This window comes from Salminus brasiliensis, chromosome 11 (genome assembly GCF_030463535.1).
Source record: "Salminus brasiliensis chromosome 11, fSalBra1.hap2, whole genome shotgun sequence".
Classification (NCBI taxonomy): domain Eukaryota; kingdom Metazoa; phylum Chordata; class Actinopteri; order Characiformes; family Bryconidae; genus Salminus; species Salminus brasiliensis.
In genome coordinates, this window is record NC_132888.1 from 16,427,405 (window position 1) to 16,441,738 (window position 14,334).

Below are 14,334 nucleotides of genomic sequence, written 5' to 3' on the forward strand. Positions count from 1 at the left end.
AAATTACTTGAACAGCTAAGGTCACTGATGAAGTCACTGTGAAGAATGTGAATCTGTTCTATAACCAGCACAACCTTCTTCATTGTCAATAACATTTGTACCAATTCTGTACACATGACCCTTAGAATATAGATTCCTATATTTTTGAAGAGTATTGGCTAGGGATGTTGCAAGAAGCATTACTTTGGTCACTTTGGTAATGCTTCTTGCAACATCCCTGCCAAAAAAAGGCTGCTCTGCATCTCTGCTTACTGCAAGATTTCAGAATAAAAGTCCTGAGCCCCGATAACACTAAAATTCATGTTTGTGGGTTGTTGGGAGTGTTTTTGTTTTTGTTGTTTGTTTTTGTTTTTTACTACTGCCAATTGTTAAAGAATGTGTTAATAAATATTCTTGTCAATTTACACAATGCAAAGCACTCAATTGTGCATTTTCATCTTAAAAACACTTGAGCATAAAGTTCTAACTAGATTTGAGATGTGAACTGTTTTTGTCTTCACAAGCGAAAAATGTAAATATTACATATTTTACACAATTTACATATTGAAGTAAATTTGTGATCAAAACGTGGTCAAATTCATGCAGATATCTTAATTCTGTTAATATGTTCCTTTTAAATGAAGTCATTTGATTGGCCTAGAATCTGCTGGAAACCTGTGGTAGGTGTATTCTATAAATATGTCCTTCCTCAAACGTTCCACAAAATTGCCTCGGGGGGAGTCTTAGGAGTCAAATAACAGAACATAGGATTTAAGGATTTAAGATTAGATCAAATGAACTAAGATTAGATAAGATTAACTAAGCTCCATTCTACTTTTGTTGTTAAAGTGTTCTTTTTGTTTGTTTGATTTTTGTTTGTTTTTCAGATCTTTTGTTTTTTAATATATTTATTTCATTGGTTTTTGTTTTTGGAGGTTTTGGTATTGCGAAATTGGCATTAAGAAGCAAAGCATTTTAGTGGTATTGGTACATTTATGGTACAATGACATTTCTCGTACTGACCATAGATTTCTCTATGGAAACCTCACTCAAACGCAGAATATAACATGCAGGAAAAAAGCAATCACCCTGGCCCCTTTGTTAGAAGATTGTACAGCATGCCCTTGCAATGATGTTTGCAAGGCACCCGCTCCTAGAGACTGTATCAGATGCAGAATATAAGCCTTTTTTTATTTCCCTCTTCCCCCAGTTTCAGCATCAGAGGTCATCTGCAATGTCTTTAGAACCAGATCATACTATGCAAATGATCTTGATTGTTTAAACCAATTTCTCAGTGAAGTTAGACTATTATTCAACATTCCGCTCTTGTTAAATAAGGCTTTACATGAGAACTGTTGCTCATAACATATTTACTATAAAGATCAGATCTTATATAGAAGCAATTTTTCAGAAATTAAGATGAAACGGTTTATAAGCTGTACTTAAAAAGCCTGCTAAAACCTGTTGTATCACAGGCCTGTGGTAATTATACTGGACATGGAGGTGATCAAGCCTGCTGATCAGGTGGGAGGGAAAATAGGAGATCCAACTCCTTATGTAGAAGGTGAGTATGCGCTATTCTGGAATTTTTATTTGCAGCATTGGTGGGTCACTTTGCCTTGCATGATGTTTTTATTTTTCTCTTCGTTTGTTTGATGGTCCTGCAGGTCAGTCAAAGCCTCCACAGCCTGCTGCACCTGCTCCTTCTGCACGTCCACTGCAGCCTCAGAACGGAAGTGATGGTAAAGAGATAAGCTGCCATAATCATTAGTGCTGTTGTGTAATATTGCACTAGTAATACAGTTGTTTTGTGTAGTATGTTTTTGTACAGTGCTGTGCCAGAATGTGCTTGGGTTGTGTAATGTAGGTCACCTTGTGCATTTCCACAGTTTTCCAGCAGGTGGAGTATAGAGTACAAAATGCAGAGCTATATTGCATTTCATACTGGTTCATTTTAATTGGACATGGCTTTTAAAATGGTTATGGTGGATTTATTTATTTATTTATTGGACAGTTTTGAGATTTGAGAGCTCATTAACTTCAGGTATATGTAATGCAGTCTAACTGTGCTTCTGGTGAAAACATACTTGACTTTGAGTCAAGTATGTTTTCACCAGAAGCACAGTTAGACTGCATTACATATGCAGGTCTGACACCCTCTAATATGGAGATTGCAAAACATCATGGTGAAGGTTTAAGAGATGCCTGCAATTGTTTAATTTTGTGTTAGTTTTTGATGGTGTCTAATCAACTTGACTTTGCATAGATGACTTAATGTTTTTTCTACTCTCTCCAGGCCTTCATAGTGGCGTTGTTTTTGTGCTTCTGAACTGTACAGTGTAGTGGATAGTTAATTAACTCTGGCTGTCTCATCCAGGTTTAGCTCTTTGCACACTTCAGTGGGTTTCTTTTTCTTTTGACCCTCTTCTCATTAGGCCATATGAACCGAGGCCCCAGTCGTGAGTTTGGGAAGAAGCCCATGAATGCGCCCAGCACACCAACAGGCACCTCGAAAGTTGTGCCTATTGCCAGCCTTAACCCCTATCAGTCAAAGTAAGTTTAAATGCCTATTTTGATTTCATTTTTTTTTTTTCCATCTAATTTCTGTGTGGTGCTGTTTATGAATTGGGAACCTTATCCTTAGGTGGACCATTCGAGCACGTGTCACCAATAAGAGCGCCATTCGCACTTGGAGCAACTCTAGGGGAGATGGAAAGCTCTTCTCCATGGAGATTGTAGATGAGAGCGTAAGAATCGGAATCCATTGTCTAATCGTTTTATCAGTTTAGTTCGGAAAGGTTTTTCTTTCTGCTCACTGGTTGTTTATTCACAGGGAGAGATCAGGGTGACTGGATTTAATCAGGAGGTGGACAAATTCTACTCCCTCATTGAACAGGGGAAGGTAAGTCATAACATTTTCGTTTTTGTGGCACTGCCGAGGCTTACAGCTTGATGTAGTGCGTGGCATGACATTGACCATGCACTTAATGGTAGAATTTGCCCTTTATCTTGAAATGAAATATCAAAATGATATCTGAGGGTTTTTTTTCCCCCCTTTTCTTGTCTTCTCCCCTCTCGTGAGTTGTTATTAGCTTTAAATGTCTAAAAGTTCTTTAGACCATAGATTTCATGTAAGATGGTGTTGCTGAGACAAATGTAGCACTGTTACAAAAGCCATATACTGTAAATGAGATCAAATAGGAAAGTTATCATATAGCCTAAAATATTCACTTTACAGAAGTAGCTCATTTTATACATCATCTCTGTCCCCATTAGTTATAGTTGACTGGTATTGGTATTACCTCCATGTTTTTAAACACTGCGGCTGCACTTTATATTGTATATTTCATGGTGAATGGACCAGTAGAAATGCTCCTGAATTACTTAAAATAATCTCCTAAAAGTTAAGAGTTTAACTACCTTCCTATACTATACTAGTAATAGTAGTATAATTAGTGTCAAACATTCCCCCTCCTCCCCTTTCAAGGTACCCAAAATTGCAGCTCTGTAAATAAAATACGTAGCACTGAATGAGGATAATAGAAAAAATATAAGGAGTGGGTGGAGCTGAAATGACTTGAGCATAGTTATAAGACAGTAAGTCGGGGGCAATTTGCAGTGGAATTTTCAGTCTCCTGTGTTAGGACAAGGAAATGCATGCTTGGAGATGAGAAGCCATAGTATTCAAAGTTTTGGGCCTGCAACAAGCCCTTTCCCCAAAAGTGAGACCCAGCATGTGGAATAGAAAGCAGGTGCGTGTTGGTGTACATGATTGTTGAGGTGAATAACTGTGGTGAACTTTGGAAAGGTGAGATGGTACCAGACCATGCAGTCCTATATTCTGATATGTAAAAGAACCTTTGCAGCTGTGGTGTATTGCAGTAGTTAAGCCTGGATGTGAAGAACAGTAAATGTGCTCTATTTATAAGTTGTGTTTTTTACTCTGCAGGTTTATTACATTTCCAAGGGTAGCCTAAAGATCGCCAACAAACAGTATACATCTTTAAAGAACGACTATGAGATGACCTTGAATGGCGAGTCAACCATCATCCCCTGCGATGACAGCCATGACGTTCCTATGGTGCAGTGTGACTTTGTAGCCATTGCTGACCTGGAGGCTCGGGATAAGGACGCCATTGTGGGTAAGTCTGCTGGCTGTGCGATAGCCATCATTAATAACAGACAATATGATAATTGGCAACAGCAGAGCGGGAAGAGCTAGTCTGTAGCTCCCTGAGATGAATGTGACACCGTTCCAGGAGGATTCGTAATTATAATAATGTTGATAAATGCAATATTAATAATACTAATGACAGTAATAGCCTGTGGCACAGATTGACATTGTCTCTTTTAGAGAGCGGAGGGAGAAGATTCTGTCGCCGCTAGAATAAGAAGGTAATGAGCACAGTCGTAATTACGATAATGGCAGCAGGAGCGTGGTGAGGTGCAGCAGGCATGTTTCTGTCGCAGGCTTTGAGTCAGGTGTTGGCAGCGATTTGTGAAATGTTCTTAATGGTGCTCCAATGAGTCATAACGGCGTTAGATAAGCGGATTATGATGGCAGCTGAGGAGTGTGGGAGCTCGCCGTAATGAAGCTGTGACATGTGTTATTGGATTACGCTCAGAATGAGTGACACTGTCCGATAACATGCTGATGCAGACAGGTAGATGTGTCACGAAGTCATTTAAAGTCTGTAAAGGATTACTGAAGTGGCAAGTAGACAAACAGTTAATCACAAGCACTGCCAGCCAGCTTGCAGAATGAGAAGTGAATATGAAGCATATCTGGGTAACCAGTACGTTTTTATGTCTTCAGATGTAATTGGAGTGTGTAAAAGTGTGGAAGATGTGACGCGCATCACAACCAAGAACAGTCGTGAGGTTTCCAAGAGGAACATTCAGCTGATGGACATGTCTGGCAAAGTTATCCAGGTCACCATGTGGGGAAAGGAGGTAAGACTTACCTAGCCAGATAACGGAAGCAAAAGCTGAGGGGCATTCCTATTGGACAGTCCTCAACTTGAAGATATCTGGCTAATTGAGACACCCCTCTTGTTTAGGTTGAGATGTTTTCAACCATTGTGAGGTAGACTTTCTTGTGTGGCAGTTATTGACTTGCAAAGCCCAACTACACTTCACCTGCAGCTCAAGACAATTGCTTGAAGAATTCTAATACAAAGTGGAATTAGCAGTTTCCGTAAATGCGAGCCATCCAATTTCTCATGGATTAAGAGGTTCTTACTTAGAAAGGCTTTTTTTTTTTTTTTTTGTATTTTTGCCTTCAAAATGCTTCAATTTTAGATGCATCTCTAAAATCTCTACTTATTTTAGCAAATTATAGTCTTAGTTTAACTTCCCCAGTGTTTTTTCTGTCTTGAACATTGACCTTTGCTGAGACTCTCAGATGTTCTTTAAATGTTGTTCATGGTCACTTTTATGGCATTTAGCTGACACTTTTATCCAGAGTGACTTACAAAAGTACTTCGCCATTTACCCAAGATTAACCTCAGCTGGTTTGAATAGACTAGGATCCAAAAGATACCTCTAAGCTTAGACACTACTAACAAGTCAATATGGAGACCATAGTACTCTTCGCCCAAGTACTCTTGGAAAAGGTGGGTCTTCGGTGTGCGTTTGAAGACAGTGAGCGACTCTGCCGTTCGGACACCCTGGGGAAGTTCGTTCCACCACTTTGGTGCAGGACCGAAAAAAGCCTGGACGCTTGTCTTCCATGGATTTTAAGGGATGGCGGGTCGGGCCGAGCCGTACTTGAAGCTCGAAGGGCTCTTGGTGCAGATCAGCTTTTGACCATTGGCATTAAGTACGGAGGGGCTGGGCCATTCTTGGATTGGTTGGCCAGCGTCAGGGTTTTGAATCTGATGTGGGAAGCAGCTACAGGAAGCCAGTAAAGAGAACGTAGCAGAGGAGTGACATGGCTGAACTTGAGGATGATCACTTCAGGATGATTTTACGAGGGTATCTACTCATGGGAAGTTTACTGTTTACTTTCTCAATTTTGGCAGTGTGACTCTATAGTTTGGTGAATTACAGAAATGGCTCTGGAACTTTTTCCAGACTGATGGGACTCTGCAAACTTATAATTTATATATTTCTTTATTTATTTAAATAAACCTGAATATTGCTGGTTAAAGTTGAATAGGGCATAATTGAGGCCTTGCCCACCAAAGACATAAAAGAATCATCTAGTATATGCCGCTACAATCCATTATGAAATCAAGTTGTGAAAAAAAATTCACTGCATTGTACCTTATGGAACTTATGTTGGGAAGCTCTGGTCAAGCTTCTGGTCTGCATGATCTCTCTTGTGTCTCTGCTCAGCTTTTGTGATCTAGTCTGTCTAAGCTAAGCATCCTGAGAATTTTTATTGGAAAACTGCATATTTCAGTTATCCATTTGTAGCGTGGAGCATTAATATTTAGTCCTTTAAACATGCAGTGCACAGAGTTTCATTTTACACCACCTGACACTTCATTATTACATCCAGCTCAAGATTTAAATAGCATCACTTTTAGTTCACCAAATCTCACCTTACCGTTTAAACGCATTTGTTTGTTATATCTCCTGATAGTATGTATGGGGAAGGGTGGAGTGTTGTCTGTGTGTCCTGTGGTGTGTCCTTTTATCCAATTTCTGTTTAGGGTGCATGAGAAAACCCACTGAGATTAGCACTGCCTCTTTCATCCAGGCACACCGTACTGCTGTGCCTTTGTTTTGTTGTTTGTTTGTTTGCCCAGCAGATACTCTTTGTCTTCAGGGAGTTTGCTGTGGAAAGCAAGATGTGCTGTGGCATAAACAGTGTTTTGAAAAGTGGAAAAATTGTATATAGAATGTGTGTGTGTGTGTGTGTGTGTGTTTCATCCCTTTGTTATTCAGAGCTGTCAGCAAAACATGCACATGAAATATACACAAGATCTGATCTCTGCCAATCTTTCTCTCTAGGCAGAGACATTCGATGGCAGTGGGCAGCCCATCTTGGCCATCAAGGGTGCCAGACTCTCTGACTTTGGAGGACGTTCTCTCTCCACACTCTACAGCAGTACATTAATGATTAACCCTGACATCCCTGAGGCATACAAGCTGCGAGGATGGTGAGTAAGGCCTATTTGGGGCTGAAAACATTTACTTCAGTGGTTCTAGAGTACCGCTGCATCACATGTTTTACTGGTTCCCTTAATTCCAATGCACCTGATCCAGCTAATGAACTAACTGACAAGCCCTTGCTGAGATGAACTGGTGTTTGTGTGTTAGAGCAGGAAAACACTAAAACAAGCAGGACAGTGGTACCCCTGGACTAGGATTAAGAACCACTGTATTATTCAACCCATACAAATAAGTTGTGGTTGTAATATGAAGAAAAACAGGGTGTAGTTAGCAGCAGTGGGTTCCAATATTTGATGGGCAATAGATGGTTTTGATTGCATTGATCTATGTAGGATTCTTCTGAAATAATAATAATAATAATAGTGTTGTGTTAGAGGTTCTCTAACTTTTGGGGGAGGGGGAAGTCTTGTGCAACAGCAATTATCAAGACTAATTCACACATTCCTTAAGAAACAGATGCTACAGACCCATGTCCTATTGTATCACTTTTGAGAATTGGGACATGAGCAGATAAGGCACTAAAATGCACGCTCCAGAAAACAGCAAAGGGAAGCATGCTCATGACTTTGATACCAAGATTAGCTTAATCTGGGAGGATGCACTGGGCTCCTCAATCAGCGCTGATATAAGGAAGCAAATCACCATTAATTCCACACAAAGATGTGCTGTTTCCCTAGTGACTTTCATGTAGAATGCACTTGTTTTTCAAGAATAGCAATGTACGTTTCCCTTCATGTAGGTTTGAAGCAGCAGAGCTAGAATTGTCGGCAAGTAAAAGCATGATTTGGGGGTTGGGGGAGGGTTGAGTTGAGGAGAGAAAAAGAATGAGTGTTTGTGAAACAGATAAACAGGCAGCAGGACTGGGTTGAGCCACATGCTCGTGGCTGCCTCCATCATAGGAGCACAGGGGCCTACTTATTCCTTAAAGACCTCTTGATTGGCCGTTTCTGCAAAGGAATTGAAAAACAGTTATGACTAATGCTTTCATCTTTCTTTTTTTTTTTTTTCCCCTCTCCCCTCCCCTCCCCCTTGTGCTTTCTCTTGCCAATTCAGTTATTTATTACCCAAATTATGGTACATAGTGTTTACCATATCCAGAAATAAACAAACAGCTTGTTTGTGTGGGGTGTGAAGGCTTGGTATTTCATCTAACGGAGATTTCCCCGTCTGTTCACAAAGCTGTGTGAGAGCTTCTTTGCTGTATAGCCATATGATGTAAGAAGTTGAAAGTGGTGGATATAACCGTTTAGTGTTTAAACGTTTAATAATTAACATTGAATCACTGGTTCTAAAACTCCACCCCTGGGAGAAGCAACGCTTGAAAGGAGATGTCAGCTTTTTGCGTTAGCTATGGCTGCAACGTATAACTGTTGGTTAAACATGGTTGGTTTCTTACTTAAATATTCTGTTATTATCGCCAGATCTGAAAATGTAATGTGGTGATTATTTGAATGATTTATTGTTTTGCCATGTTGTGGATACCATAATGAGCTTAAAAACAAGGACCTTTTAAACAATTCTACAGTCAACAAAAATACACTTGTAACCAAAAGCTTGAAGTACTCTACGGTATCAATCGGTGTAGCCTTTTCTGCTAGTCTACATTTAGGCAGATCAGTTTTTACCGCTGGCCCGGTGCAGTTAGCTGCAAGAAGACACTGGTATAAAAGCAGCGGCTTTCTATAAGCCTGTTGTGTGTGTGGGTTTTTTTTTTTTTTTTTTTTTTTTTTTTTTTTTTTTTTTTTTTTTTTTCCCTCCCCTTTGTTTATTTAAACAAGCGCTTGCTCAGGCTGTATAGAATACAGGCTGTATAGAAATTACTTTGTATTTGCTTTTAGAGAGGAAAGATACAGGGTTAGCTGACGTAACGTGACCTTAGCATTTGTTTGTTTACAAAAACTGCCTGCCTTTCTCTGTAAATTTCAAGTCACATGATTTGCTTTGGCTTTCAGTGCATCCACAATAAACAATGGTTTTGAATGTTTGGATGTGACTCCAAATATTTTTAAGATGCAAAACATTTCACTTAGCTAGTTTAATCTACCGTTCTCTCTTCTCTTCTCTCCCTGTTTAGCTTATTTCTCTTTCTCTTGTCTGGTGCATATTGTCTGGGCATATCACATGTTTGTTTTGAAGCAGCAGCAGCAGTAGTGGTGACAGCAGAAATGCTGACATCTAGTAAGATGTTCAGGTATGGTGCTCAGTCAATCAAAATAAAATCAGTACAAGAATACAGCAAAACATGGTATTTAGGATACTGTATTATCCTACAAATGTTCTAAATTCAACTTCATATTGCCCATCTCTAATACACAATCCAGGACTGCGAAACGCTGGCGCTGCCCCTTTTCAGTATTCCGCTTTCATTCTGCGTACTCGCAAATAAATGCGGCCTTTGGCGTGTTGGGGTGTTACCTGGGAGTGCCTAAGTAGCTGCTGCCGGCATTGCGTTTTGTAAATTGTCTTTATAGATAAAGCTTCTGTAGACCCCAGGGGGAATAACTGAATTTCTCAGACTGGTGGAGAGATTTGAACCATTCTAATATGATTCACTTTGACAGAGCCTAAATATTTTAAATGTATAGAGCAGAACGGTGGTGAATCATCCCTTTTAAATCCTTTACTATCCTGATTTGGTTTATTTCATGTTTTAATTTTGTAGGCTGCCTTGATCAGTTAAAATGTATGATTATGGAAACCTTGAATTTAATGAAATGAGTTGTATATATTCTTAGTTATTGTTTAATCAATGAATATAGACTTCATAAGTAAGCCCACAAGTACAGTGAAGCTGCAACGTCAGCAGGCAGTTGGACAGTTTCTCACAGCTATGCTAGACCAGCAAACAGGGAACGTGTATAACATCAGTGTCACTCATTAAACAGTGTTGTCTGTAAAGCTAAGTATTCTTGAACTTATTCTTGTGTTCCCCTGGGAAATAAGATGAATGCAGTTAATAAGAGGTCTTTACATTACAGGTTTGCACATCCCAGCTTGTTTCCCAGGACTTAATAATAACTAATATTTGACAAGCTCAGCTTTTTATAAAAGCTTTCTAGGTCATTATTTTTAGGGGGGTCTGATCTGACTGATCATGTTAGGGTTTGGAGGTGGGGTGGCTAACAGCTTCCATGCATGAGGTGTAAGGGCATTCCTCAGTAGCCATGTATCTATGTATGTATGTATGGCTGGTTTTAATGCTAAGGCCCATGAATGGTCAGTGAGTGTTATTAATTAGACTTTTGGAGCTTCAGTGAAAGGGTAGGCTTATAGTTTCACTTCTGTGGTCGAAAGGAAGAAGGAAGAAGAGCCATCCTTTCTGCTGTGCTGTCTTCACATGGTGGGGCAGGGATAATGAGCTATTAAATGTTAGCTGGTTGCACAGTGCATGAATGGCTGGCCTGTCTCCTGAAGGCTCAGAGGCCTCTTTTTAGGCCCCCCCCCCCCTATCATTTAGCAGTGCTGGAGTAACAGAGTTCTAACCTCAGCAGTGAGGAACCTTACCAGGGCCCGTTGCTGATTGATAGCTCATCTTTCTTTCTATATTCGGTGCATTGACTCCTTCTCCAGGGCTCTTTGCAATTCACAACTTACAAGTTACAGCTGTTCTTAACTCTGTATGTTGTTTATATTGTATTTAACTGTAAGATTAAATTTCTTAATGAAAGTGTATGTGTTTTAATCAAATCCGCAAGACTCGAGACTACTAGACAACACACTTTTTTTTTTAAATCTCTAAGGTCTTTTGAGTCTATACTGGACTATAGCACTTTAAGTTGCTCTTGGGTATCCTAACTGTAATAATTGCTCAATGTATCATTCTGAGAAGCCATGGAATACGGTTTCAGGCTACCTCTTTAAACAAAAGAGAATTTGCATAAAATTTGGTTCTGCTCTGAGCATTGAATAAGAGCTCTGTGGTGCCACTGTAATATCTGTGCTTTAAGTAAGTATTTAATAATTAAAGAGTGACTTTAAAATATTCGTTATGTGTTTAATGTTTTAGATTTGCTCATTAACTTACTCCCTTATCCAAGGAGGAGAATGATCTGCCTCATGCTTTACTGTTTGTAAAATCATTCCTGTCTTTTGGAAACACTTGTTTTTTGCTTGTATACAGAGTTCAGAAGACATCAAAAATGTCTCTCAGATCTGATAGAAGTACCTTGGGGTTAATCCCTGTACATCAGATCTCATGCTTGCAAGTAGGGAGTTTTCAGTTGGGGTTGTCAGCCCTGTGTTAAAGCAAGAATTAATAGTCCTGAAAACAAATTGATGCACAAAATGGTGCTGTTGTGAGGCCACAGTTGGCCATTAGATGGCATTGTAGGTTTGATGGACTTTTTACCCTTCTTGTAGAGCCAGTGATGGTTTCTCTTCAGCATCCTTTTCCCTGATGGTCTGTGCATCAGTCTGTGCATTTCTCTGACGCAAACATAGTCGCTTACCGATTTCTCTGACTAGAACAGCTGACCTATGCCAAATCTCAATTTTGTTGTCATCAAATATCCGATATTTATATAATGGAAAACTGTATGGAGTATGCTCAGGACTTTTTGGGTAACGCCGTCCTCTGCTTTTGCAAATTGCATTTTCATAACCTTCGTTGAAGGCTTGAGCAGAACCGCTGTTACTTTGATGATGCACAGTGTATTGAAATAGATTTTCATGTAGTACACAAGGTAGTCTTTCTTCACAGCCTTCTTCAGATCGCACCCCTACTTTTGAATGAGTGACTTTCTTTACCAGAATTGTGTAGCAACAACTAATTGGGTGCAGTGACTAATCAACTTGGTTGACTTAAATGGATAACCAAATTTGTTGTCAACTAATTTAGTAGTTGATTACATTAACTAATCACATGTTTCTCACGCGACCCTACCTATTCTTCTTTATTTTCTTTATTGTTGGTTAACAATTCATAAAGCAACCTCAAAGTTAATGTAAAGGCTGATAACGGAGATGAGTTTTGTGATAATTGATTTCATTTATATTTATGACATTTAGCTGACTCCTATATCCAGAGCGACTTACAAGACTCGTATTACAGAGGTGGGCCAATGTAGTGTTGGGAGTCTTGCCCAAGGACTCGTATTGGTGTAGCGCAGCATAGTCACCCAGACTGGGAATAGAACCCCAGTCTCCCATGTGGTGTGGTAGCTCACTGGCAGGTAGTGGTGTTTATCTGTTGCGCCACACCAACCACCATTTCATTTTCTGAACAGTCAATAATGTTTCCTTGGTCAACAGAAGTAGTTGTCTGTTGCTACCCTAAAAGTGTATTGGACTGTATGGTCCATTCTTTTTGTTGTAGCTAAGGTTACCTAATGTAGCTATAAGTCTTTGCTTTCACTGTGCTCCTATTCTCGCGCTCTATAGTTCAATAAGTTGACATTTTCAAAGGAGAGCTAATAATTATGTTAATAAACCTTTATGCATTCTCCCTATCTCCCATAGTGGAGTGTCTTCCTGTTGCATGTCAGTACTACAACCCTTGCTGGATGTAGACTGCTGCGGAGTGCAGACTGCCACAGCATTTTTTTTGCAAATAAGCATTTTTTTTTTTACTACCTCAACATTGTGATCTTAGTAAATACCAGATATGAGATGGAGCATGTAACTGGTGTCGTGCCCTACTTTTAAATGCTTTCCTTTCATAGCTGTGCTGTGGGTTTTTTTTTTTTTTTTTTTTTTTTTTTTTTTTTTCCCTCTTTTCCCACCCCCTCATACAGTTGGTTCTGTCGTGTGCCCTGTCGTAACAGTATTCCTGTCTTTTGTTGTACGTTTCCCTTTGACATGTGATGGTCGGTTCCATGCCCAATCTTTCCTTCCCCGCTTGTTGTCTCCTCCAGTCTGTTCTGCTCACTTCAGACATGCTGTACTGAGCCCTTGCCTGTCAGTTCAGCCCTCGAAAGCGCACGCCAGCTCCAATTTGTCCCTCCGCTGTCCTCCTACCGTTCTCCTCCTTTGTGCCATAGCTCTGCTCATTCTTTTGTCTATATACAGCTCAGTCAGCTTTTTCCTGTGTGCTGTTTGGGTCCTGCAATTCGATTCAGGGATATTGTTTGGGATTTTTATAGGTCATGCAGGTGTCTGTTAGCTATAACTGATATATCTGATCTTGATTGTATCTATGGCCTCCCCTTAACCTCGTCTGTAACTGTAACCCAGGGAACAGCTGTTTACAGTGGATTCTTGACCATTCCATTGCGAACTGTTGTGTGTGGGGTACTCTTTTTATCAGCTGACTTCTGATTTTCACTTCATTAAGTACGCTATATTTAGTCCATTACTCATACACAAATTAACAAAGTATAACCAAACAGAAGAAAGAGTAGAGCCGAGGGACCATCTGCCATGCTGGAGAATTAAACCCATTTTTCAGAGGGAGCTAAAATTGGCAGGACCCAGAATGCCAGGGCCACACGTTTCCTTATTAATGGGGATCTTTTCAATTAGTCATGCCTCCCAGAACAAGCCTTGGACCCCTGTATTTACCACCTCCTCTCACCCATAGCACTACAGCCCTCCAGCCTATGGATTAGAATGCGGTATCGATCCCTCACACTTTGTTCCAACCTGAATGGGTTTTGTTTCTCCCTCTCCCTCAATTTCCCCTCCCTCCTGCCTTCCTCATAGCCACTCTGGAGCACCCCCAAGCGCTCAGTGAAAATGGGTTTCTGATTTCACCATCACAACCCTGACCCCATCTCACTCAACTGTCCCTGTGCTGTTGATTCGTTTCACAAGTAGCATCGCTGCTGTTTTTAGCCATCTATCCTGCTAGAGCTGCTCACTCTTATTATATATTTCTTTTGGTTGTCTGCCTGGTTGCACAGTTAAGATATCAGGCCTTCAGTGGAGATTGGCTAATATATAGGAAAATGCTCTGTAGGATCCAAATAACAGCATTTATTGATCAGACTGCAATGCATTTTGCATCTTGACAGGTATGATAAAGAGGGCCATGCCCTTGATGGGCAGTCCATGACCGAGATGAGGGGAGGTGGTGGCAGTGGGCCTACCAACTGGAAGACCCTGGCAGATGTCAAAAATGAGCACCTGGGCCATGGAGACAAGGTAAGTCTCTTGTTTTGTGGATGTGTTAAACATTCACTTCAGAACATTAAAATTAGTTCTCAAAGTTTGTTTGAAATATTCAGCATTTTTGGTTTCAACATGTTCTATTCCTTTATCATTCGGTCTTATTAATCTCTACATAGTATCCCTTCA

General features: G+C 40.1%; 1 protein-coding gene across 1 annotated transcript in view; it reads left to right on the forward strand.

Annotated features, from left to right (window-relative positions):
• The window catches only part of rpa1 (replication protein A1), a 31,040-nt gene that overhangs the window by 4,557 nt on the left and 12,149 nt on the right, over positions 1-14,334 (forward strand). The window contains exons 5-13 of the mRNA XM_072691973.1: positions 1,455-1,543; positions 1,647-1,721; positions 2,415-2,532; positions 2,624-2,726; positions 2,813-2,881; positions 3,929-4,121; positions 4,796-4,932; positions 6,940-7,088; positions 14,052-14,181. Coding sequence (XP_072548074.1) covers positions 1,455-1,543; positions 1,647-1,721; positions 2,415-2,532; positions 2,624-2,726; positions 2,813-2,881; positions 3,929-4,121; positions 4,796-4,932; positions 6,940-7,088; positions 14,052-14,181 — 1,063 coding nt within the window. The remainder of the gene's footprint in view (positions 1-1,454; positions 1,544-1,646; positions 1,722-2,414; positions 2,533-2,623; positions 2,727-2,812; positions 2,882-3,928; positions 4,122-4,795; positions 4,933-6,939; positions 7,089-14,051; positions 14,182-14,334) is intronic.